The sequence below is a fragment of the Neovison vison genome, chromosome 9, assembly GCF_020171115.1.
Source record: "Neovison vison isolate M4711 chromosome 9, ASM_NN_V1, whole genome shotgun sequence".
In the NCBI taxonomy this organism is placed as follows: domain Eukaryota; kingdom Metazoa; phylum Chordata; class Mammalia; order Carnivora; family Mustelidae; genus Neogale; species Neogale vison.
In genome coordinates, this window is record NC_058099.1 from 83,422,688 (window position 1) to 83,449,096 (window position 26,409).

The window sequence follows — 26,409 nt, forward strand, 5'->3', positions numbered from 1 at the left end:
CCCGGGCGACCAGGTGACCAGCTGACCTGACTGGTCCAGGCCTGGGGCTGATGCCTGCGAGGGGCTGGGAGGGCAGTGTCCCTCCGTGAGAGCCACCTCACGGAGCTGAGAGCAGAGAGAAAGGAGCCCTTTCTCTCTGCGTGTCTAGGTCTGACTCCAGACCTTGTTACCTCTTATCACTGTCATATTTATTAGACAGACTGACCTGCTTTCTCACTGACTTTTCACCGCTGACTTTTCACTCTAATATTAACAAACAGCATTTTAACATATTCACTGCCTTGCTCAGAATTTGCTTCCCAGAAACTCCGAAGTTACCAGAGAAGGTAGCAGAGGGTGTGCCCTCCCCCAGCTCCTCCGGGCCTTCCTCCAATCTGAACTTGCCAGCTTTCAAGACACATTTCAGGGACAACATTCTCCTTGCCTCCTCCTGGAGCCCATGGTGGCCCCTGCCTTGCCCTGAAGGACTCGCCTAACTACGAGCCAGGCCCTGGCCCCAGGGTGGGGACAAACACGTCACTGTGCAACCTGGCATCTAAGCCGCTTCCCCAGGGTCCCTGCTCTTGTGCCTTCACAGCTCAGCACAACCAGTTCCCGTGTCCAAGCTGGCCAGTGATCCCTGGTTGTTTCACTGGCTGGAACCCCCAGAGACAGGACAGATGGGGTCACGATTCAGCTCCACTGCCCCCCTCCTTTTTTTAAAGTTTTACTTATTTCACAGACAGAGATCACAAGTAGGCAGAGAAGCAGGCAGAGAGAGGAGGAAGCAGGCTCCCTGCTGAGCAGAGAGCCCGATGCGGGGCTTGATCCCAGGACCCTGGGATCATGACCTAAGCAGAAGGCAGAGGCTTTAACCCTCTGAGCCACCCAGGTGCCGCTGCCCCACCTTTAATAGGCATTTCAGAAACCCTTTCAACCACGATGAAACAGAGTGGGGTTTACAGCTGACCGAGAGAGTAAGCACCAGAACACCCCATTCCCTGAGGAAAGCAGGAGACACAAATGAGCTGCTGTGCATCCCCGTCCGCTGTGCAGAAATCCAGCAGAAAGTTCCATCAGAAATCTAACTTTAAAAAACAACACCTTTCTTTGCTATAGCCAAGTAGGTGGGAGATTTTTCTAGAGGCAGCCCCGTGGGGGAGAGCTCTGATAAAATCCCAACCTGGATGGAACCACTGCCTGACTCAGCCTGAGCCCACACTTCCACCCGCCACAGAAAAATCCATGAGTGGGAAGAGCTAGACTCTAACGGTGACTTAGTCTCCTAACATGGGATCCTTCAGACACAAATAAATGCACACTGATACACTGATAACTGCGCTTGTGGCAAGCATGAAGGTACAGTGTATACAGGCCCCAGATCTGGAGCCAGGCTACCTGGGTTCAAACCCCAGCTCTGCCGTGTCCTCCAAGTATGGCCTCTGCTTCTTTGCTTGCAAAATGGATGCAACTTCCTAGGGTGCTTGGGAGGATGAAAAGGGTGACACACATAAAGTGTCGGCATTCTACACCATTATCTGCCCTGTGGCTCTCCCCTCCCCTGCCAAGCCTCTGGGAACTAACACCGAGACAAACAGCAATAATAGTAATACAGCAGCTAGCTTGCATAATCACCAGTGCCAACCATGAAGTGCTTTTCATATATGTTCTCTCCTCACAGCAACCCAGTTGGCAGGGTACTGTTATTACTCCTGGAGGAACTGGCTGCACAGAGAGGTTAAGTGACTTGCTCAAGGTCACACAGCCAGAGAGCACTACAATCCCCCAGGCAACTGTTAAATCCTAGGTGTCACAAGATTTTCACAAAATATCGGAGGCCAGCTGTTCAAAGATCATGGGGGGCATGGGGGGGCAAGCCTTGCTCTTCCTGAATGTGTTTCAACACCCTTTTCTCACTTGGCTAACGGGAAGCCAAGCTTACAGGGCACCTGCAGACTGGGTGAAAAACCAGAATGGTGTTTTTTCCAAGCCAGTATGTTTGCTGCCACGGCGGCCAGCTTCGGGCAGGCCCAGCAGGGCAAGAAAAGAAAGCGGGGGAGGCCTGGCCTTTCAAAGTCCTTTTCCAAAGCTTCACTGGTTGTTTGAGATACAAGCCTGCCACTTCATCTGCAGAGAGCGTCTGGGTTAATGGTGAACCACTAACGCTATGGAGATCAAACAAAACACCACCCCCAAAAAGAAAGGGCAAGAAAAACTGATCTACAGTGCACAGAAGGTTAACAGAGAGAGAGAGGCGAGCTAGGCAGAGAAGACTGATAGGATGTCTGAACTACGAGGTCACTGGTTCATGAAAACACTCTCTACCTTAAAAAGCTATCTGTCTCCTCTTTGATGAGAAACAGTGAGACCCCTTCCATCAGTCCCCTGCCCCCTGCCGCCCCCCAACCCCCCACCAGAGTTCACCTGAAGCATGGGGGCGTGTTGTACAAGGAGCCGTTTGCAGCCTGTACTTTGTATTCCAGGATCGAGGGGCAGTCTCGGAGCGCGAACCCCAGCAGGTCCTCGCGGATGATGACTACAGTGACCCCAGCAGAGCCCACGTTCTTCTGCGCACCGGCAAAGATCACGCCGAACTGAGCAAGAGAAGACATGCTATTGTAGATACACACGGCCATTTTTCACACATGAAGCCCCATTTCCTGGTCTCTTTCCAAAGCACGAGGAACCAATTTTATTCCAGTTCTGCTCAAAGTGCATTCCGTTCTCTACTGGCATCTCCATCTGAGACAGCACATCTGTCCTCCCCAGGTCTGGGGCCTGCAGGTTAAGTGTGTGCCTGGTCCTTCTCACCAGCAAGCGGCTAGTCTGAGCATCTCTATAAAGATCTTATACATACTCACCTTCGCTCTGTATACCTCCTTTCTACACCCAAACCAGTATTTAAAATGAGGCTGCTGGGGCACCTGGGTGGCTCCGTCAGTGAAGCATCTGCCTTCAACTCAGGTCATGATCCTTGTGTCCTGGGATCGAGTCCACATGGGGCTCCCTGCGCATCGGGGAGCCTGCTTCTCCCTCTGCCTCTGGCCCTCCCCCTGCTAGTGTGTGCATACTCGCTCGCTCTCTCTCACTCAAATAAACAAATAAAATCTTTTTAAAAATTTAAAACAAAATAAAATGAGGCTGCTAACTGCTCCTGGTAACCAAAAGAAACCATTCTTAACGTATTCACATTTGCATAAAAGGACACTCAGAAGATGCTGAGAAATAATAGACAAGCTACCTGAGAAGAAATTTTAGCAAACAGAAATTAAGCTAAATGAACCTCTAGCTTAAAGGAACTTCAGAAAATGTTGTCCTATAAGACACACAGCCCTCTCCCACCTCCCCCCATGAAATCCTTCTAAACAGCGAATGGCATCCCAAGTCCGAGGGAAGAGGGTCTGGCCCGGAAGGGAGTATGTCACAGTTAGCATTGTTGAGAATTGCCAATGCACAGATCTGGTAATAAAAAGCAAGCTACAAAGAGAACGTGGGAGAACCACCCCATGGAATATTATTCAGCCTTAAAAAGGAATGATGTTCTGACACCAGCCACTGCATGGCTATCCCTGAGGCATACTCTAAGTGAAATGAACTTGACACAGAAGGACAAATACTGCATGAGTCCCATTTTATGAGGGAGCTGGAAAAGTCCACTGTGGAGAGGGAAGGCTCCCGGGGCCTTCCTCAGGGGAGCCCTGAGGACTTACTGTTTTAGGGGCAAGAGTCCCAGTTTGGGGGCACCTGGGTGGCTCAGTGGGTTAAGCCGCTGCCTTCGGCTCAGGTCATGTACTCAGGGTCCTGGGATCGAGTCCCGCATCGGGCTCTCTGCTCAGCTGGGAGCCTGCTTCCTCCTCTCTCTCTCTCTGCCTGCCTCTCAGCCTACTTGTGATCTCTCTCTGTCAAATAAATAAATAAAATCCCTTAAAAAAAAAAAGAGTCCCAGTTTGGGAAGATAAACAGTTCTGGAGACAGATGGAGGTGATATTTGCACAACAGAGTTCATGTACCTAATTCCCCTGAACTGTACATGCAAAAATGGTTAAAACGGTGTATTTTATGTTCTATGTATTATACCACAATATTTTTTTTTTAAAAAGGCAGGCTACCATTGAGTGTGTTTGTTTCTAAATGCTTTACAGTTATTACACGCCCTCACGGCACGCACCTGAGGGCACTGCTCCCCTGCCCGCCTTGACGTGCCGCCTGGAAAGCCCACGTGTCCTGTGGATGCTCTTGGAGTTGAGGTGGGCTCAAGGTAAGGGGGAGCCCCTTTCCAGATCCCCCGAGCTTGGATCATCTGCAGCTTCCCCAGAAGTCAGCGAGCTACTCCCAATGTATTGACCAAAACATTTCCTAAGAGGCACCCTCAAAGGCGGATGAAGTTCCCAAGGACTCCGTGTGACTCTGTGAGGCCATCATTAACACAAGGTGGAACCCATCAAGACTCACACGTCCCGACAAACTACTATAAACAAGGAACTTTCAGCCAGGGCATCGTGAGTTGTCTTGGCTTCAGGGTCTCTGTTGGCCTAAGACATTCTGGGCCTTTCCTTGTTCTCCTATTTCTTAAAATGCCCTCATGAAATCCAAGAAACAGGAGTTTCCCCACCTGGCCCCTTTACACTCTACCTTGGAAACGTCCACTGGCTTGGAGAGGAAGTTTGAGGACATGTCGCAAACCAGCACTGCCCCCTTGACATCAGGGATAAAGTCAAACTCCACTCCGTGCACGGTCTCGTTGGCGCAGTAATACACATAGGAAGCTTCTGGGCTGAGGTTCCAGGTGCTTGGATCTGGGATTTCTATCACAGAAGAAGAGGTGGAGAGTCTGTGCTTTCATTCCTCTTTGCTCATGTAGATGGGAATGGCCAGGCAGGACAGCCCTCCCCTAGCTGTGAAAAGCTGATTCCAAAGTCCTCCCAAGGGAAACCATCCTATCCATCTTATATAATAATCCCCATCAACAACCTAAAAGGATGATTCATCCCATCCTCTTGACGGTTGTTGGGGGCAACTAATCTTCAAGAATGATATGGTAGAAATTTTTCCTATTACCCAGTATCCATCCACCCTATGTCCACTGAGTTCCTTCTTGGGGCTCCAGTCGCCCCAACTCAGTCCATGTAATTCCGGTGCAGTCAGTTTCACCCGCAGCCACATGACTGAATGGGAATGGGGCACAGGACATGTGAGTCTATGACTGGGAATGCTCGTGAAGGCGTTGAAACTTGGGAGAATATAAGGTCAGGAGCATCCTCTAAAAGGGAAGGGACTGTGGAGCCATCGCAGAGGAGACCGGGAGAGACATCAGGACCTGCAGACATTACTGGGGCCCTTGATCAAGCCATACCTAAAGCCAAATCAGCCATAGGCTTTTCAGCTGAGTAAATCAAAGAATATTCATTCTGGGGCGCCTGGGTGGCTCAGTGGGTTAAGCAGCTGCCTTCGGCTCAGGTCATGATCTCAGGGTCCTGGGATGGAGTCCCGAATCGGGCTCTCCGCTCAGCGGGGAGCCTGCTTCCCTCCCTCTCTCTCTCTCTCTCTGCCTGCCTCTCTGTCTACTTGTGATCTCTCTCTGTCAAATAAATAAATAAAATATTAAAAAAAAAAAAAAAAAGAATATTCATTCTGTAGCAGCCAGTTAGTAATCTTAACAAGGGAGACTATCCACTCTAAATGGTATCAAATCAGCTACCAACCAGAAGGAATTAAAAACTGCAGGTTGCCCTGGGCAGGGATAACCAGGTATCTGAAAAGGGACCACCCACTCGGCAGCATTTGTCCACATTCTATTATCACTGTAGAGCTCAGATCCCAGCACTTACTCGTGTAACTCCCAAGTTTGGGGTGGACGATATTCACAGTCCCGAACTTCTTGGCTTCTTCTGCGGCCTTAGCTGACCAAGAGCCCGTTACCACGTAGTCAGCACACCTTCCTGCTTTCCGGCCAATCAGGTTTAAGGGGACAGCACTGAACTGGCCAGACCCACCTCCTTGCACAAAAATCACCTTGTAGTTATCTGGAATGGCTCTGGGCAGAAGCGTGGAAGACAGTAAACAGAGACACACAAGGTCAAAGAAAGAATGAGCGAGGCTCTACCAGCACTTTACTTTGGGTGGATATACTACAAGAAATGTGGTCAAGTCCCAGCCCTGCTTTGCCTTCCCCAAAGCCCTTCCTTGGGCTCCCTGTGGAAGCCTATGGGTACTTTTTGGAGGGAAGCTAGTCACAGCCTGCTGTTCCTTTAGGGAATCACCTTGCTATCACTCTCAGTCCCCACGGTTCTAGGGTGGCCAACCCTGACTCCAGAGGATGAGCCCACAAGTCAAGATGGCCAGCGGAGTTCAGTTCTGAGATCTTCGCTCAAACTTCTGGAAAAGATGAATGGTCTCTATTGAGGGAACGAATAAACTAGCTAATCCTGCAACCACTGGTGGCCATCTGGTGAGGCCGACACATCCAAAAGCAAAGCCAGGAGATGGAGGAAAAGACCTTCCTGGACATCACCTGAGCTCCTCCTTAATCGCTCCTGCACTGTCTAGTTACACGAGGTAATACATTTCCTCTTCCGCTGAGAGCTGGGCTTCTGCAACCATAAGTCCTAAAAACAGACATGTGCTGGTCCCTTACAGGAACCAAGTGGACCCTAGCAAAGGATCTGAGATAACGTGTTAGGCTTAAGCACATCATCACATATTGATGAACATCGAGATTACCAGTGAAAATTTTTTTACTCCAGCGTACAAAATTAAGATATTTTCTGGAATAGCTGCAGGCAGTAGAAGGCCAGCCCCAGAGGGACTAGGCCATGGAAACTGGACCCCAGCCTTTGAGGAAGCTCAGAGCTTAGGAACAAAGGCAGATGGCTGGGGACAGAGGTCCAGCACAGAGGCCTGAGTACCAAAGGGCAGGGCAATGTGAGAGGGTTTGAATGGGTGGTGTGCAAGTAAGTATCTGGTCCTGAACCCCATCTGCCCGCGATCATGTAGGCTAGCAGGCAGCTCGCACTGGGAGGCTCTAAACACGAGGTTCTCGGCAGCCTTGAGGACTGGCAGCCCAAGGCACCGTTCCAGGTTTATGTTATTGAGACGCCAGATAGATAAGCAGGCCAACACCTGGATGGAAGGACATGAGACACAGGCCCAGGTACAGGGACAGAAGACAGGCTCTTGGTTAGGAAAATAAAAGATAAGCCCAGAAAGTGAACTGGAAATCGGGCCCCAAGAGGCTTGCAGCCATACGGGTCAAATGCCACATCTTCTGGGCCGGGGCTCCAAATACCTGTTCCATGACGGATGGCCTTGAGCTGTGAACATGACATGGAACCCAACAGGCACAACCCATGTGAGGCGCCAAGCAAATGATGACCAGTTCTGGCCACCCACAATGCAATGGGCTCTAGTGCTCCTCACAAAAATGGCACCAGCCGGGGCGCCTGGGTGGCTCAGTGGGTTAAGCCGCTGCCTTCAGCTCAGGTCATGATATCAGGGTCCTGGGATCGAGCCCCGCATCGGGCTCTCTGCTCGGCAGGGAGCCTGCTTCCCTCTCTCCCTCTGCCTGCCTCTCTGCCTACTTGTGATCTCTCTGTCAAATAAATAAAATCTTAAAAAAAAAAAAAAAAAGGCACCAGCCCACCCCACCTGAAGACTTTTATCAAGGCAGTTCAAAAGGAAAGTAATAGTCAGTACAATTCCAATTGGGTTAATGAAATCATGCAAACTTGCACCCTTAAAATGTTAACAATAATTACTTCTGACGGATGGGGTTACGGAAAATTTCAGTTTAGTTTGTGACATTCAGTTTTCCTAAACTTTCTACCATGAATATACACTAGTTTTATGATTAGGAAACGTTTATTGTTTGTTTGTTTTTTTTTAAGATTTTATTTGTTTATTTGACAGACAGAGATCACAAGTAGGCAGAGAGGCAGGCAAAGAGAGAGGGGAAACAAGCTTCCCGCCAAGCAGACAGCCTGATGTGGGGCTCGATCCCAGGACCCTGAGATCATGACCTGAGCCAAAGGCAGAGGCTTTAACCCACTGAGTCACCCAGGCACCCCTGTTTTGTTTTGTTTTGTTTTTAAAGATTACCGCATTTGTAACATTTATGTGACTATACTTAGTATATAAATCTATCCCTTCAACAGCAATCTATTTAAGAGTAAGGTTTCCTCTGGGTAAGGAGAGTAGAGCAGATAAGCTAAGAGGGATCATTTGAGAAGTTCCTGGAGTGAAGAGCTCTTAAAACTACCCAAAGAGTCTGTTAAAGTTGAAGTTTCTACAGAGATTCTGATTCAGCTGGGCATGGTCGGCCCTGTACTTGAATTTTTTAATACCTGCCCACAGGCAGGTGACTGAACAGGTACTATGAGGCCCTTGCTTTAAGAACCAGTACACTGACCAAGATGACCATTTCTCTGTTATTTAAATCCCTTTTAAGCCTGAAAAATCTTTTTTAGATATAATGATTTCAAATCATTGGAGACACCATTTAAAATAAAAACACACAGGGGTGCCTGGGTGGCTCAGTCAGTTAATCATCTGACTCTTGATTTCCACTTAGGTCATGATCTCAGGGTTATGGGATCGAGCCCCACATCGGGCTCTCTGCTTGGCGGGGAGCCTGTACTGGGCATGGAGCCTGCTTAGGATTCTCCCTCCACCTCTCTCCCTCTAAAAATAAATAAATAAATAAACAAACAAACAAATTAAAATAAAAACACAAGTGCAGGATGGGAAACAAGTAAAAAGCATATACTAATTCAGTGAATTTGGGAAAACTCTTCAAAAGATTATTTTTTTTTTTAAAGATTTTATTTATTTATTTGACAGAGACAGATCACAAGTAGGCAGAGAGGCAGGCAGAGAGAGAGAGGAGGAAGCAGGCTCCCTGCCGAGCAGAGGCCCGATGCGGGACTCGATCCCAGGACTCTGAGATCATGACCTGAGCTGAAGGCAGCGGCTTAACCCACTGAGCCACCCAGGTGCCCCAAAAGATTATTTTTAACTATGAAATATTCTTAACCCACAGCCAAGTAAATACTGTTAACAGATATTCACATATATAGATTATCAACCAAGAGTAATGACTCTGTTTACAATTTTAAACTTACAACAATTCCCGCACAAGATTCTCTGCGTTGTTAATAATCTTGGCAAAATCTGACGACCTGTGGCTCATTTCTGTGGAAGGAAAGATAAATAACAAGAAAAAAAAGTTTCTGTTGAAAACCAATCACACAGAAGTAACGTTAGAAGTAGCTACACAGGGCGCCTCAGTGGCTCAGTGGGTTAAAGGCTCTGCCTTCGGCTCAGGTCATATCCCAGGGTCCTGGGATCAAGCCCCGCATCGGGCTCTTTGCTCAGCATGGAGCCTGCTTCCTCCTCTCTCTGCCTGCCTCTCTGCCTACTTGTGATCTCTGTCTGTCAAATAAATAAATAAAATCTTTAAAAAAAAAAAAAAAAAGAAGTAGCTACACACTTTGCAAATAAGATGATAAAGGGAAAACTCAGTTATTTTGCACTCAAATTGTGGGCCAAGGTTCACTTCGTCTATGGGGAAAATCCAAACTAATTTTCAAATTGCAAACATTGGGGACTTCTAGTCACAGAAGAATGATTTTCAAGCGGCATACTCATTGAATGAGCCATTTACTAATTCATCCTTCTGTCCCTGTGATTTCTCAACATCCTTCTCACAAATATGAATCCATGTGCAAGGACTGCCCCATAGAAATAATAGCACAAAATTCCACTCTGTGGCTCTCACTGCACAGAAATCCCAGCGTGGCTGGGACCAAACCCACAGGAACAAAATTTAATAGCAGTGATCCTACAGTTAACCCTATAATCTCTCCATATTGTGCAGCCTTGGGAATTACCCTCCCCCCCCCAAAAAAAAGCTAATTAAAATTTAAAATTTTTAAAATTCAAAGGGCCCCTTCCTCAATGATAAAGAAGAAACTTAATGCAATTATTAAGGTGCAAGATCTGAGCAAAGGCTTATAGCCTTTTAAACTTTTACTAGGTTCATTTTCAAGTTCAATAAAAGAGAGCAGGAGTCCTGGGATGTGGATGTTCAGCATCCTCTGATCTTAGAGGCTATAAATAGCAAAAGTAATCATGAAGTGGTAAATGGACATGCAAGAACCCCTCACCAGCACATATGCTGATTTCAAGAGGACTTGCTTCGAAGAGGACATGGTTGGCTCAGTCAGTTGAATGTCTGCCTTCAGCTCAGGTCATGATCCTGGGGTCCTGGGATCAAGCCCCATATCAGGCTCCCTGCTCAGCTCAGTGGAGGGCCTGCTTCTCTCTCTCCCTCTTCTGCTGCCCGCCCCCATGCTCTCTCTCACTCAAATAAATAAATAAAACCTTTAGAAAACAATTTTAAAAGGTTTCTATCAAACATGCCACCACAGTTACTAATATTTAAAAATATATTTACAAAGGCCTAAAGAAGACAGAGGTGAAAATTCAAGGCAGATGCATTTTCATCAGTTCTCTTTGGAACCTAGATATTTAGAATAAAGAAGTGAATCTTACCAAGAACACTAATCCCAATTCCTTTGTAGTCTAATAGTTCTTTCTGGATCTCTAACAATACCTAGAAGAAATAAGAGAAAATAAAATGATTTGAATATTCGGCCCAGAGCTCTGCCTCTGGACATGAGACCAGGGAGGGAGTCTACCCACAGAGCCTGTGAGGTCTGGAAACTTCTGTACCACCCACGGCCAATCCCCTTTCTTCCAGCCAGTCCACAGAGCCCTCTGATGCAACTTACACACAAGTTAAGTGTGAAATTATGTCATGTGATTGATATTAAAATTATAATTTTCCCAAAATGAATTTACTTAGATAAAAAAAAAAAATTCACCTAGATTCAAAAAAAAAAAAATTCAAATAGAGAATTTTTCTGATGACGACCCTTAACTATCAAGATAAGACCTTTGGGAAAAACCAGATTCCCCAGACAAGTCTGCTCCACAGTTACACTTACCACTCTCTGAAAGCAAAAGTGCAACAAAATGCATTGAGTCCTGGGTTCAGGGAACAACAAAAAGATCGATTGGGCTGAAATTAAACAGATAAATCAATTTCCCATCTTGCCAGTCTAAGGTGCTCAATTGGGACAGGTTGGGTGTATAGAAATTAGGAAGCTTGGCCTTGAATAACATCAGTCCAGGAATAATGACATACTGATCCCTTTGCCAACAGAGCCATGCGGGTGATACTCCTGTCCCCAGTTTGCAGAAGAGAGAGATCAGCAGAGGCTCTGAAGGGTAGGCACCTAGCCAGTCTCTTGACCCCTCTACTAAGATGACTGCAGCCTCTCAAGCACGTTCTGCCTTACAGGGACACATGGGCAGGTGGGACCCAGTATACTGGCAATCCCAAAGAGTCAGAAAACAGGGGAACGGCTCACCATCCCTTGCAAAACACAGCTGACCTGGGAGGAGACCCATGGCCGTTTTCTCCCCCAAAGTGTGAAGAACGCAAGTAACTACGTGATGGGGAAAAAAACAAAAAACAACACCAATCCTTTATTTATTTATTTATTTAAAACATTTTATTTATTTATTTGACAGAGAGAGATCACAAGTAGGCAGAGAGGCACGCAGAGAGAGAGAGGGAAGCAGGCTCCCCGCTGAGCAGAGAGCCCCATGTGGGACTCGATTCCAGGACTCTGAGATCATGACCTGAGCCGAAGGCAGCGGCTTAACCCACTGAGCCACCCAGGCGCCCTATTTATTTATTTTTAAAGAAGACAGATAGAAAGTCTTATCAGAGATGAATGCTAAAGTGTTTTTGTGAAATGACATGATATCTGGGATTGGCTTTAAAATAATCCAGGGGCGCCTGGGTGGCTCAGTCGACTAAGCATCTGCCCTAGGCTCAGGTCATGATCTCAGGGTCTGGCTCCCTGCTCAGCAGGGAATCTGCTTCTCCCTCTCCCTCAAAAAAAAAAAAAAAAAAATCCAGGGGCAGATAGGTGCTGCAAGGTAAAACCCTCAGAGACGTGTGCACGGATTCCCCTGCCTACCTTTGTGTCTGTGAGAACTGCCGTAACATGCAAAGAGAGGGGGGAAAGCTCTAAAAATGTACATGAAACAGGTGAGACAAGCTCTCTGTAGAAGCATCCTGCCATCAAATTTCCTTGAAAGACAGAGACTACATCAGATGTCATAAAACAATCTAAACTGGATGGCAACTTGTCTGAAATACAACATTTAACAATAAAGAATTAGACAAAAGATTTCCTGGCAAGGGTGGTTAGTTTAAGAATTTGTCATTGTTGGGGGACCTGGTGAGCTCAGTCTGTGGAGCATGTGACTCTTGACCTTGGGGTAGTGAGTTCAAGCCCCATGTTGGGTGTAGAAATTAATTAAAAATAATAATAGGGCACCTGGGTGGCTCAGTTATTTAAGCGACTGCCTTTGGTGCAGGTCATGATCCTGGCGTCCCAGGATGGAGTCCTGCATGGGTCTCCCCGCTCAGCAGGGAGTCTGCTTCTCCCTTTGACCCTTACCTCTCTCATGCTCTCACTCTCTCTCAAATAAATACACAAAATCTTTAAAAACAATAATAATATTAAAAGCTAGCATTTTAAAAAAGTATTTGTCACTGGTTTTGCAAACTATGGGATGATTATTATTATTGATGATGATTATTATTATTAGCACTGGCCGATTAAACACACTTAATCATTTCTTTAGTGAACACAAACAGATAGTAAAAGCATCTTTGAACCCGTTTAAGACGGGATTTCTCTTACAGGCAGTGTCCCTTGAAATGAGTTTATGATCCAAATCATTACAAAGAGTTTTAAAGACTTCTACCCAAAAAGCATGCCCCTCTACTGCAGTGGAGTTTATTTTTTCAAACTGCAATCACTCTTATGGGTCACAACACATTTTTTAAAATAGAACAGACTAGCATGGAACACAGTACAAAAAGTATGTACATCATAGTTATTTAGGCTAAATATTTCATAAGGCTTTAATTATACATACACTTTGTCATTTTGTAAAATATATTTCTCATTGTGGTCACGGTCAGCAATAAAGTTTGAAAAACTTCTCTAATCCTTACAATCAAAACTCATAAAAAGCAACATCTGCCACTTCTTCCCACCCCTTCACCCCTCAGAGAAGTCATCTGAGGAGAAAAATCCTCCCAAGAAAATAAGAAATAACTGTCAACTTCCATTATAAGAAAGGCAGAAGAAATTGCACAGGGAGGGACACCTGGCTGGCTTAGTTGAGATTCTTGATCCCCAGGTCCTGAGTTCAAGCCCCACGGGGGAGAGAGTACTTTTAAAGAAAAAAAAAAAAAAAAGAAAGAAAGAAAGAAAGAAAAGAAAAAGAAATTGCACAGGAACAAATACTCAGAAGGCCCCAAACCACGGAGACAAGACAAAGTTGAGGAGGGTACAAAAAACACTTGCACAGCTCTAAGCAGGGAAGGAATTTCACCTCAAACAGGCTTCAGTAAGTGGGAAAAACCAAGCCTTGCTCTTTCCACTACTATGAGCTCTGCCCCTAGGAAAGCACGAAGTCCTTTCCCTTCTAAAATTAAGATTCTCTGTTCTTACAACACAGAAGAGGCTCTATTACAGGGAGATTTCTACTCTGTTCAACAATAGATAATTGTAAAGCACTTGGCTGAGCCCCATGTTGCTACAACATAGTATCAGAGTCAATGTGGTTAGAAAAATAAAAATATAACAACAGAGATAGCAGCTTGTCAATCAAGGCACACCACAAACTGCCTTCTTCACAGTTGGTGGGGGCGGGGGCGGACTGAAGATGCTGCGGGAAGGAGAATGGGCGTTTGCGGGGAGGAGCTGAAACCTGGCTAGGGGCCTAGGAAGGCAGGGAGTGAGTTCCACTTGCACTTGAAAAGTCTGGTTGTGGCCCCGGGGAGAATTTAATCATTCCATTTCCTCCGAAACAAAGTGAAGCAAACTGGGTTGGCAGCCCACTGCCTACCAGAATTTGAATACACGAATGCCTTTAGGAGTCAAGCCAGTTAAAATTTAAAAAAATAATAATAAAAACAAAATAAAAAACCACGACTGAAAAAGGCGGGGGAGGGGAAGGTTCTCTTGGGAAACAAGGAAGGAAAGCCAGGACTGAAGGCTTTCAAGTTTACATTTCTGAAAAGCAATGTTCCCAGGTGCTGGCTAAACCAGTAAGAAACAGGAGGTCAGGCGCGGGACTCCAGTCTGCCATCCCCTCCAGTTTAACGCGCGATCCCCATTCACCATTCACTCAGTGTCCATTCACGGATCCACTCAATACTGCCTGGCTCGCAAGGCGAACCCAGCGATGAGAGCTTTTTGCTTTGCGCCGCGCCCGGGCCCAGGACCGGAGAAGGCACAGCCCCGGAGTCTGCAGGTGCGCGGCGCCGGCGAGCCACGTCGTGCAAGCCGCTCGCCGGCAGTCGGCGCCAGGGGCAGCTGCACAATCATGTTGCCCAGTTTCCTTCTCCCAAGTGCATTCTCCCAGAAACCCACTTGCGAGGGGTCCCGAACTGGGCGTGCACGCTGGCGCAGAGGGTTCGGAGGGCTCCGACCCGGGAGAAGGGATCTAAGACCCCGTGCAAAGATGCACAGCCACCCGAGCACGGGCTCCCGCTCGGACCACACTCCCGGCGCGCGCCCGTGGGGACTTACCGAGCGCGGTAGCTTGGCAGGCCCGGGCCCGAAGTTGACCACCTGCGTCGGGGCGCTCATGGTGCGGCAGAGAGGGCGACCAGGACAACGGAGAGAAGCGTGCGCGGCGCGAGTCTGCTGCGAGCGCAGACCATCTGTCTTCTCCCAGCGCCCAGCCGGCGCCACCATTGGCCCGCGCAGTAGCAGGCCCTGCGCTAATTGGTTCGCGCTACGGGGCTCGCATCCCCATTGGTCGTGCTCAACAGCTAAGGCCCAGGAGCAGTTGCTCCTCCTCTCGTGTACTGTTTCAACTCTTTTCTGATGAATGCAAGGCGCGCGGGAGATTGCGCCAGCCTTGGGACTCCGCAGAGTGCCCGCCCTAGCATCGTGGGCGGCGGGAAAAGGCTGCCCCTGCCAACGTGAGTTAGTGCCTCTGCATCCTGGATCAAATCTGTTTCCGCCTTCCAACCTTGACCCCAGCCCCTCTCTCTCGGTCGCACCGGAAGATGTGGAGGAAATCGCTCCCCAATCCAACCACCTCTCCTTCACCAACCCCTGGGTTCTGATGCATATTTCAGAGCCAGTAGTTATTAATTCACCAAGCTTTTCTGAGCTCCCCCGCGGACTCCAGATACTCCAGTGGAGAGGCAGGGCTCCCAAGAAAGGAACTGGCGTATGAAGGATGGGCCGGGAGTGGTGGGTGGGGAATAAGGTTCTCCGCACGTGCCCGGCGGCCAGGAGTTCCAGCAGGATGAAAGGATGGAGGCAGCCAAGGACTCTGGGAGGGGCACTAGCCTGGGACACCTGGATTGCACCCCCCCCCCCGGGAGTCCTTGTAGGTTGCTGATTCTCCGTTTACTCCTGTGAAAAGAGCGAGCTAGAACTAGACTTTAGCTCTCAGTTTGCGCCACCGCCGACAAGCTGTGAGTTTAGTAACGTGAGGAGGTATTAACTGCAATGCAATATCCCTAGGGACTCAGCGCAAGCCTGGGGAGAGGCCCTGAGCCAGGCCGGGCGCAGGGCCAGAGCTGCTCAAACTTTTACACAGATGTATCCCTCTCAAAGGAACCCCCATGGGATTCTGAAACAAGGAGGCCCCCTTCCCTATAGGAAAGACATTTCTTTGAAGTCTGTAATTTCATCATTTTTTAAACTACAAAGTTTGCCTTCTACTCCATCATGTAACCTAGTTTCTTTGAACATAAAAATATTGTACCAAATCTTTGAGCAAAATTGATGCTCCAGGAATATAAGCAGTGCCCATCCTGGGACTTTCTTAACACCCTTCACAGCATCAATTACCCCAGTGTGAAAAGGCTTGTAAGCTAGCAGGGTTGGGGACTTTTGCTTGTTTTTTTGTGGTATGTGGGTCGGATAGGGCAGGGGGCAGAGGTCCTGCTTTGGATTTGTGAGTTGGAGGGCAAAGTTTCTAGAAGAAGCTGAAGTGAACAAGGTCACTGCTTTCCATAGCACCTTCTGTTAAAAAACTGCAAAATGAGCAGAGGATATGAATCTCAGTCCATAAACTATGATTGCAAGAATCGTCACTTATCCATTATTTTATATCATGACTTATCTGTAGACCCTTAGCAGCTAGTCCCCTGGGGAGTTGGCCTTCCTCCTTCCTGGAGTCCCTAACCACGGGGATTTACGTGGTCCTAATTAGGGTTTGGGATGGAGGGGAAAGCAGGCATCCATCTAGTCCTCCATCCCCAGAATATATGGCTGAGTTGTGTCCGCCATCTAGGTTTATATGGGTGCAGATTCAGCCAATTAGCTCTCTACCACTCCCGTGTCTCACAAGGTGATGAAATGTGGATGTTTTTGGGTTTGTGAGTGAAGAATGAATTCTTGAGAGCTTTTTGGGTCCAAAAAGGTGATTGTCTTATAGCACAGAGAGAGAATCCATGGGTAGAAAGAGTTATACCAGGATTATGAGGAGATTATATATACATATATATATATAATTTATCTATATATATATATTATATATAATACACACACACACACGTTTTAATAGTGGGGTTTAGGGATAGTGTATGTCTCCAAGGAATGTGGAAACAAGGCTTTCTGGTCCTTGAGGGGCTCAGTGCCATTAAGATAAGGTTATTTTTAGTCTTTCATAAAACATAAACATTAAGGCACCAAGGCAGCCGTGAGTTCCTTGAGGGAGGTCAGGCTCTGCATGTCTCAGGTATCCATCAGTGGGCTGTCCCCTCAGTGGACTGTCAGCGATTAGGAGATTTAGTTCAGGCTGGATTTCTCTTGCCTTTGTTTCCCTCATCAAAGGGACACAGGAAATTTGGGTGGGGGGTTGGGGAGGCTGTCATCTCACCAGCCAACACCTGTCACATTCAGTCATTCCACCTAGGGCCTTGCAGTTTCTGAGATGATATTACAGGGAAGTGAGGCATACAGACCCTCAACTCAGGGACGTCGTTGTGAGTGTGCTTGCTATAAAGGCGCACACACAACTTGCGTCTTTCCACAATGTCAGATTTATTCAACCATAAAGCAAAGTTAAATCACAATTAGAAGGTGGGTTCAGGATTCCAAACTCAGTAACATTTCACCGTGTGATTCAACTTGGCTTCTTACACAGTGCACAGAGTAGGACAGAAGACAAACCACACAACAAACAGGATAACAGAAGGGAGCAGGAAGTTAATGAACCAAATGCGAAGTCAGTCTGTGGGTGTGAAGCTGAGATAAGGCCACAGCCTGGTCCAGGTCAATTCTTGGCACTTACTGCTTCTGATGTTCAAGCAGGGAAGGCTTCCAGTTCTGTTCGGAGATCAATCAGGCAGAGCCTTTGGCAACAATTTTTTAAGTGGTCAGACATAGAGGTGTCAAGTCTGAAGATTCTAACAGTTTACTCCCAAATCCTCCCCTTTTCAAAGGGATTAAGTCAGTTTTGGGGTCTCTGCAGACCTCCTCTGGTCCTGCTGCTTCTCAGTTCTGGGGTGTCCGCTGACATTGGTCCTGGTGCTATCTCCTAGCAGTAGTACCTTAACTGTTTGCATCTTTGCTGAACACGGGTCCTTGCTTGACACAGGCTCCTGCTTGACGTGAGAGACTCCGTTTTGCCCTCTACAGACTTGTAGACCTCTGCCTCAATGTCTCTCTTCCTCCCAGCCCACGGGAGCCTGTTTTTCATCCTAGAGAGAATCCACTTCTTTCTGTTTCTTCCTCACACTCTGTGCACAAATGCCTTTGGTAACTGGTTCTAAGTCTCCCCTGCTGATTTTGCAATACAGATGTATAAGGACAGCCCAGGGAATTCCTGCATTTCAGGAAGGTCCCTATTCCCTTTTAGTGGGCTGTGTTGAGTAGGTAAAAAGAAGCTTCTTTTTGAAAGACATGTGTTGTAAATGTTAATTTCCAGAAGAGTTTTTATTGGGCCCTTATTATACACACGTGAAAATGCCGCTGTTTCCAGTCAGATTGGCCTTTCCATTTCCAGAGGCATGAGGAGAGAAGGCAACTGAAGAGAGAAGAATCCCATTTGGAATGAGGTGAGATTATTTCTGTTGCCCTTTTTGTAGCTGGAGCTGAAGATCCTTCTTCTGTATCATTCATTATTCCCAGAGGAAATGAGAGATGGACAAGGGAGTCATTGTAGTTTAAGTAGCAAAAAAGAAACAAAAAGTCAAAATCCTATAACATTCTTCATTCTGACCCCAAAAGACAGAAAAAGTTACTCATCCTACTCATTTTGCTTACCTCAGTTTATTTTTGTCCCCTACTTTGCTTCATTTTTAAAAAATTGTGATAAAATATACATAACATGAAATTTACCATTTTAACCATTTTTTAGATATATTTCCTTTTTTTTAAGATTTTATTTTTTTCTTTGACAGACAGAAATCACAAGTGGGCAGAGAGGCTGGCAGAGAGACAGGAAGGGAAGCAGGCTCCCCGCTGAGCAGAGAGCCTGATGCGGGGCTCGATCCCAGGACCCTGAAATCATGACCTGAGCCGAAGGCAGAGGCTTTAACCCACTGAGCCACCCAGGCGCCCCCCATTTTAACCATTTTTAAGGGTAGTACAGTGGCATGAGTACATCCAGTGTTGGGCAACCATCACCACCCTCCACCTCCAGACTTTTTCATCTTCCCCACTGAAGCTCTGACTGTACTTATTGAACAGTAGGTCCCCCCTCCTCTTCCCCCAACCCCTATAAACCACCATTCTGCTTTCTGTCCCTATGCACTCAATGGCTCCGAGTATCTCCTGTAAGTGGAACATACAGAACTTGTCTTCTGTGACTGGCTTATGTCACTTAGCACAATGTCCTCAAGGTGCATCCATTTTGTTCTATTTTTTTAAACTTCTTTTAGGAGACTTTATTTTTAGAGCAGTTTTAGGTTCAGAGGAAAACTGAGAGGAAATTACAGAGATTTCTCATCTACCCCCTGCCCCTACACACACATAGATAGCTTCCCTGATTATCAATATCCCTCACCCGAGTGGTACATTTGTTACAAATCAGTGAACCTATATTGACACGTCATTAATACCCAAAGACCAGAGTTTACATTAGGGATCGATGTTGTTGTCACCCATACTGTGGGTTTGGACAAATATATAATGATGTGTATCCACCATCATTGTATCATATAGAGTAGTGCAGTGCTCTTCCCATTCATCCCTCTGTCTCCCCCTCTTTATTTTTAAATTAATTAATTTATTTGAGAAAGAGATAGTGAGCATGAGCAGAACAGGCAGACGGAGAGGGAGAGAGACTCCGAAGCAGACACTGCACTGAGTGCAGAACCTGACATTGGGTTCTATCTCACCATCCTGAGATCCTGACCTGAGCTGAAACCAAGTGTTGGATGTTCAACCAACTGTGCCACACAGACGCCCCTCCCTTTAAAAAAAATTTTTTTTTAAGTAATCCTTATAGGATTAGGGCTCAGACTCACATCCCCAAGATCAAGAGTCACATATTTTACCAACTGAGCCAATGAGGTGCCCTTCCCCTTTTAAATATTTTATTTATTTATTTGTCAGAGAGAGGGCATGCTTACATAAGCAGGGGGAGCAACAGGCAGAGGGAGAAGCAGGCTCCTTGTTGAGCAGGGAGCCCAAAGTGGGGCTTTATCCCAAGATCCCAGGATTATGACCTGAGCCAAAGGCAGATGCTTAACCGACTGAGCCACTCAGGTGTCCTCTGTCTCCCTTTTTATATGATCAGTATAGAGAGCATTCTACTGCAAGCTTTGCACAAGTAAAAGCTCTAAGGGAATCATTTTAAGAGAAATATTCTCTGTGGACCAGTGGGCAAAATTACACAGGGGACTGTGCACTGCTTGTATCTTCGACAGCCTGAAAAGATTCTGGTATTGGTAAAGGCATACCAGAATCAAGGATTTTTTTTTTTAATCCGAGAATGTACTTATTTCAGTACTTGTTTTAAGGAAAGGAGCAAAACTCCTTGCCACCATCCGTCTGGTGTGTAGACATGGTGTTCGCCACACCCAGCCGGACTCACAGGTGCATTTTTGGATCAGCATTCTTCCCCTGGGCTACCTCATGCCAGGGTTCCACAGAGGCATGAAGGTGGCTGCAGAGCGCTTGTTTAATCACCTGTCCGGGTCTATATGTGTCAGAGTGCCTGGGCGGCTCGGTGGATTAAGTGTCTGCCTTCAGCTCAGGTCATGATCTCAGGGTCCTGGGATCAAGCCCTGAATTGGGCTCCGTGTTCAGCGGGAAGCCTGCTTCCCCCTCTGCCACGCCCCCTGCTTGTGCGCTGTCAATCTCTCTCTCTCTCTCTCACTATATCAAATAAATTAAAAAAAAAACAAAAACCCAAAGTCTACGTGTACCTATTATAGAAATCATCAAGCCTCAGAATGACTACTGTAGTGTTAGTGATGTGGTGGTGATTTTATTTTTTCCTTTTATTTATTTACTTGTTTTTAGGATTTTATTGTAAGTAATCTCTACATCCAGCGTGGGGCCCGAACTCACAACCCCGACATCAAGAGTCATGCACTCTACCCACTGAGCCAAGTGCCTCTCCTTTTATTTTCTTTCTGGGGGCCAGAGCAAATACCAGACAAAGGAAGGAGATAGAGCAAAGCCAGGGTAAATGGGGACAGAGCCCATGTAGGACTCAGAACTTCCCGTTCCTGCTCCTTCTTTTTCTCATCCCCCAAACTAAATCCCAACTCCAACACACACTGCTTCAGAAACAGACGGTGGTTTTATCTAACTGATTGACTAGCTTACGTTTGGTACAGAAAGGCAGCGAAGATTAATAAAAAATAGCAAGAATTCAGAGCTGCAAATGAGAGCCATTTCTGCAATCCTAGGGATGAAATGGAGGAAAGGCAGGGTGGGCAGTGAGGCTGGAGGGCAGTGACTGAGAAGCATGGGGAGACGAGCTCAATACATCATGATCTATGCACGGGCTGAACTGCTGTACCGCTCTTACGGGTGATGCATGCGAAGACCTTTATTATTTTTTTTAAGATTTATTTACTAGAGACAGAGGGAGAACATGAGCAGGAGAGTCAGAGGGAGAAAGAATCTAGCAGACTCCCTGCTGAGCGTGGAGCCAGACACAGGATTCGATCCCAGGACCTTGGGATCAGGACCTGAGCCAAATCAAGAGTCAAACTCTCAACCGAAAGAACCACCCAGGCGCCCTCCTACGAAGACTTTTAATGACATAGGAATATACTCAGTATGAAAAAATCAAATGAAAACAAAAGCCGCTTTCCACCACTGCAACCATGAACCAGCTCCATTCTGCAAACATAACAAGGATTCAGCCACTTAAATTAAAAGGGTCCCCTCGTTGGGGTCACAGTTCCTACTCACAACTTAGGCAACAATTTATAGTCCCAAACCAGAACATTAACAAATGCATTCATTCAGTCCCATTTATTCATTCCACAAATACTGCATTCCTACCATGTACCTCAAAGAATGCAGGCATGGTCCTTGCCCTCTCACAGCTTCTGCGGTTTGATACGTTTATGGAGAATCTTTTCCTATTTTGCAGATGTCATCAGCTTAATGAGGCCTGCCATGATCACCTGATAATATCAAAACCTCGCCCTCAACACCTGGGGCTCCTGATTACTCTTACCCTGCTAACATTTCTCTTTTTTTCCAAAGCATGAATCATCTTGCACATGCAATAGAATTCGTCCATTTATTATTTATTCATGTGTATGAAGGGAAGGAGAAATTCTTCTCTATCCTTCAGGGTCTTCCAGCTGGACTAAGAATTAAACTGACATGAGACCCATTCCCAGGAGGAAAAAGCAGAGTTTTATTACATGCTCATGGAGGTCCAGTAATGAAATGGGGACCTAAGAAATGACCAAAGCAGGCAGATTTCATACTTCTTAGACAAAGAGACAATAAACCTATGAGAAATTGACAGGACAAAGAGAAGTTAACTGGGAGCTTCACTTACAAAGGAATTCTCAGCTGAGTTTGGGCTAGGGTAGTAAATTAGATTAGTAAAAAGTAACAAGGGTTGTTTATTCAGGCTGCTCTGCTCTAAATTTTCCATCTCTCGTGAAAAGGATATCTCTTTACGGCCTGGTAGAGGGAGGGGACTTTTCAGAGGAAAGTGTTATTTCCTGCTTTCAGGGGGATGGGGGAGGGGCTGAGTGTCCTTCTTGCACAAGAAACTTTTATTTTTAATAATCAATATGCCTAAGTGGAACATTTCGGGGAAACCTGTCCTTGGCCCCTCCACCTATAGCCTGTGTAGTAGAATTGTGTGGATTTGCTGGTACACCTAGATGAATGTCTAGTCCAGGGTAAGCTCACAAGGATTTGTTGAATGAGAAAGATTGAGATTATATATACTAGATCTGGGTGCCTGGGTGGCTCAGTTGGTTAAACAACTACCTTCGGCTCAGATCATGATCCCGGAGGCTCAGGATCGAATCCTGCATTGGGCTCCCAGCTCCATGGGGAGTCTGCTTCTTGTGCAAGCACTGGGGAGGGGCAGAGGGAGCAGGAGAATCCCCAGCAGACTCCCCCTGAGAGCGGAGCCTGATGAGAGACTCGATCTCATGACCCTGAGATCATGACCTGAGCTGAAATCAAGAGTCAGACACTCGAATGACTGAACCACACAGGTGCCTTGCTGCTTGCCTTTAGTAATAAATGATTCCCCACCCCCTTCTGCAAGGTTTCAGAGGAGGGTACACCACACCTTCCCTCACCATCCTATTTAATCTCTTAGCAAGTCTACTGAACCTCAGAACTTCTCTCCACCCCATCACTTCTCTCTGTCTCTGCTTGCCTAGCCGAGCTCCCATGGTCTCTCTCTTCCCAGACTCCTAGACCTGGCCCCCTTGCATTCACTTTGCCCTCTTAGAATCCATTCTTCAGAGCAACAGTTTAAAAAACACACAGGAAAAAACACACATGAAGTAGATCTTATAACTACGTTGCTTAAAGCCTTTAACATTGGGCCATTACCTTTAGAAAAAGACCCAAATTCCTAACAGGCCCACAGGATAATACCTGGTCTGGCCCTTGGTCCCCCTCTTGGCTCCCTTTTACTCTGTCAGCCCTGGAAGCCTCTCAAGCTCTTTCCCTCCCTGGCATTCTCTGGCCTCCCCAAGGCTGGCTCTGCCCATCCCACAGTCTGCCGTTCACACCACCTCCCACGTCTTGCCTGGTCACCTCAGCCACAGAGGCCCAGCAGACACTTCGGCTCCTTACCATATTTCCTACGTTATTTCTCTCAGAACCTGCCAGTCTCTGAAATACTCGTATACTTAGTCACTGTCCACCCTCTCACTAGAACACGCGTGCTCTGAGGACTGAGACCACACCTGCCCTATTCACGCCGTCCCCCGAGCATCAGCACCGTGCGCGCTTGGTAATACTTTTTGAGCGAATGTCCAGGGCAGGAAGAAGGAATTAACAAGGCTGACAGTCTTTGTTGCTAGGAAAAAGAACTTGCATCTCCTAATGCTCCAGAATTTTCTATAGTGAATATTAAAAACAATAATCATTTTTTAAAAGTCGGTTATTTTTAGGGGTATCTGGGTGGCTCAGTTGGTTAAGCATCTGCCTTTGGCTCAGGTCATGATCTCAGGGTCCTGGGATCAAGTCCTACATCGGGCTCCTTGCTCAGCGGGGAGTCTGCTTTGGCCTCTGCCCCTCCCCCCACCCCTCCCCTATGTACGCTCTCTCTCTCTCAAATAGATAAGTTAATTTTTTTTAAGTTGATTATTTTTAAAGAGTAGGTGGGGACAGACATTCGACCCTGAGAAAGTCTGGTGATCCTGGCCTACCACTTTGCCACATGGGGACTGCTGGGGCCCGTCCTGCCCAGGGCATGTGCCAAGACTGGAAGGCTTCCTTCTGCATCGAGTATGAACACGTCGCCGTGCAATTAGAACTCTAGGCACGTGTTTTCACTGGTAAGGGAGGCTGCAAGGGGGATTCAGCAAACCTCTCGCTGGCACTGGACCTGTCCGCACTACCCTGACCTGGCGCAACCCCCAGAGTTCACGGCAGCCCTCGGTGAGTTGCAGGTTGTGGAAACGATGCATTTGTCAGGGAAGAAGGGGTCGATAGAGGAGCAGGGGGCAGGGGGTGGAGACAGAGTGCCTGCAGAGCCGCAAGGAATCTTGGAATGTCATCTCGAATCATCCACCCACACATTCTCAGAGCCGGCCTCTCCCAGCATTGTCCTGGGGCAGCGGGGAGGAAAAGATCTTCCCCCTCTAATCCCATGAAGTCCCTCCCCTTTGACTGCCTGAGGATTGGGGTGGAGGTTTACAGAACTGAGGAAGGGGATGAAAAATTGAAGACTTTTTCATTGATAACCATCTTTACATTGATGATGTCGGTTCTGGCATCCCTGGAACTCATATCGCCAAAAATCCTCAGGTTACACGGGATGGCCTGGTGCCAGGCTGGCCCCGAGTCTCCAATCTCTAAGCATGACTAAACTTCCTTGCATTACTAACCAGGTAGACTGACCCTTTGGAACTCAGGGGTCGCAGGAAACTGTCTGCACTCTAAACGCGAAGGTTACAGATGGAAGAAAATGACCAAGTGTGCTTCTGAAGAATAAAATGAAAAGCACCTGTCCTCTTTCAAACATTAAGGGATACTTCTGGTGTGTCTTACATCTGTCTTGGACTGTTTACAGCATTCACATCGTAGATCTCAGGCATTTACTGCAACTCCTCCAGCTTCTGATGAGGAAAAGGGATGGTTGGGGTTGGTCCTGCCCTCTGTGGCTCCACGGCTGCTACCTCTTGCTGAGGACTAACACCTGGTCCCACCTGGCAGAAGGAGAACCGAAACCCAGATCAAGGATTTGTCTAGGGTCACCAAGAATCTGGTCAATCAACCCAAGAAGATAACAGACCATTGCGTTCTGAGGCCCCAGAACATACCCTTACTCTTATACACATTTCCTTGCTTTCAAAAGTGACTTCAGGGGGCACCTGGGTGGCTCAGTTGGTGAAATGTCTGACTTCAGTTCGGGTCATGATCTCAGGGTCCTGAGATCGAGCCCCATTTTGGGCTCCCTGTTCAGCAGGGAATCTGCTTCTCCCTCTGCCTCTGCCTGCTGCTGCCCCTATTTGTGCACTCTCTCTCTCTCTCTCAAATAAATAAAGGAAAACTTCAAAAATACTGGGTGATGGACATTGGGGAGGGTATGTGTTCTAACAAGCACTGGGTATTACAGAAGACTGATGAATCACAGGCCTGTACTCTTGAAAGAATACATTATATGATAATAGAAGTAAATTTTTAAAAGTTAAAATTAAAAATAAATAAATAAAGATCACTTCGAGGTGTCAGCAAGATTATTTAAATTCTTCCAGAAGAGCACAAGCTCAGAAAATACAAACTGAACCCTGGGCGATCTGAGATCTAGAAAGGAAAGGGCATGGGCTGGGGAGGGAGTTGCGCTCACCCCACTTAGCCCCACCTCCGCTCCTCCAGGAAAATGCTGTGACCTCTCCAAAGTGCAGGCAAGAACTTCATAGAGTGTTCCCATGCCTTTTGACAGGCATTGCTCCCCTGTTCTGCCAGCCCTGGAACTCATCCAAGGTATCCCCAACAGCCTTGGTTACCCTTCCCCCATTTTTTTCTGTAGATCTGTGGTCCCTTTCCATCCCAAGCTCATTATTACCTGATTTCATCCACTTACCAGCAAGTTAGCTGCTGCTGTTAGGCTGATCTTCAGTTCTTCTGGAATTGCGGAGTAGAGGAGCAGGTTGGCAGAGGGTGAGTCAGAGGAGAAGCACCGGTGATCTAAATTTAGAGACATTTGTGTTAGAAACCCAGTGGCTGGAAGAGTCCCTCTTCTTCCCTACTTTTTGAACTCGGTGCATTTATACACAGTCTTGATCCTCAGGGAAATATCTGGCACTTTGCCTTTGTCTTCTTGGATCTCTGTACCTAGGAAAAATGTTAACAGCATGTGAAGTTTTCCCGAGGCTTATTTAAACATGATTGCTTTTAAAATGTTCAAACATGGGCGCCTGAGTGGCTTAGTTAAGCATCTGCCTTACGCTCAGGTCAGGATCCCAGGATTCTGGGACTGAGCCCCGTCTTGGGCTCCCTGTCCAGTGAGGAGCCTGCTTCTCCCTCTGCCCCACCCCTGCTCATGTTCTCTCTGTTTCTCTCAAATAAAAAAATAAAATATTTTAAAAAACAAAAATAAAGTGTTCAAACATTATAGAAATTCAGAGCATAGGCAGAGAATGTCCAACTTTGAGACACTTTTACTTTAGGTACTGAGTCTATTTTTTGAATT

The 26,409-nt window shown here is 46.9% G+C and overlaps 1 protein-coding gene across 1 annotated transcript in view; it reads right to left on the minus strand.

Annotated features, from left to right (window-relative positions):
* PSAT1 (phosphoserine aminotransferase 1) overlaps positions 1–14,812 on the minus strand; it is a 29,544-nt gene extending 14,732 nt beyond the window's left edge. Inside the window, exons 1-6 of the mRNA XM_044265842.1 lie at positions 14,661–14,812; positions 10,528–10,588; positions 9,096–9,165; positions 5,808–6,013; positions 4,612–4,784; positions 2,404–2,573 (exon numbers count right to left, since the gene is read on the minus strand). Of these exons, the coding sequence (XP_044121777.1) occupies positions 2,404–2,573; positions 4,612–4,784; positions 5,808–6,013; positions 9,096–9,165; positions 10,528–10,588; positions 14,661–14,720 (740 nt within the window). The 5' untranslated portion in view covers positions 14,721–14,812. The remainder of the gene's footprint in view (positions 1–2,403; positions 2,574–4,611; positions 4,785–5,807; positions 6,014–9,095; positions 9,166–10,527; positions 10,589–14,660) is intronic.
* Positions 14,813–26,409: the final 11,597 nt, after the last annotated feature.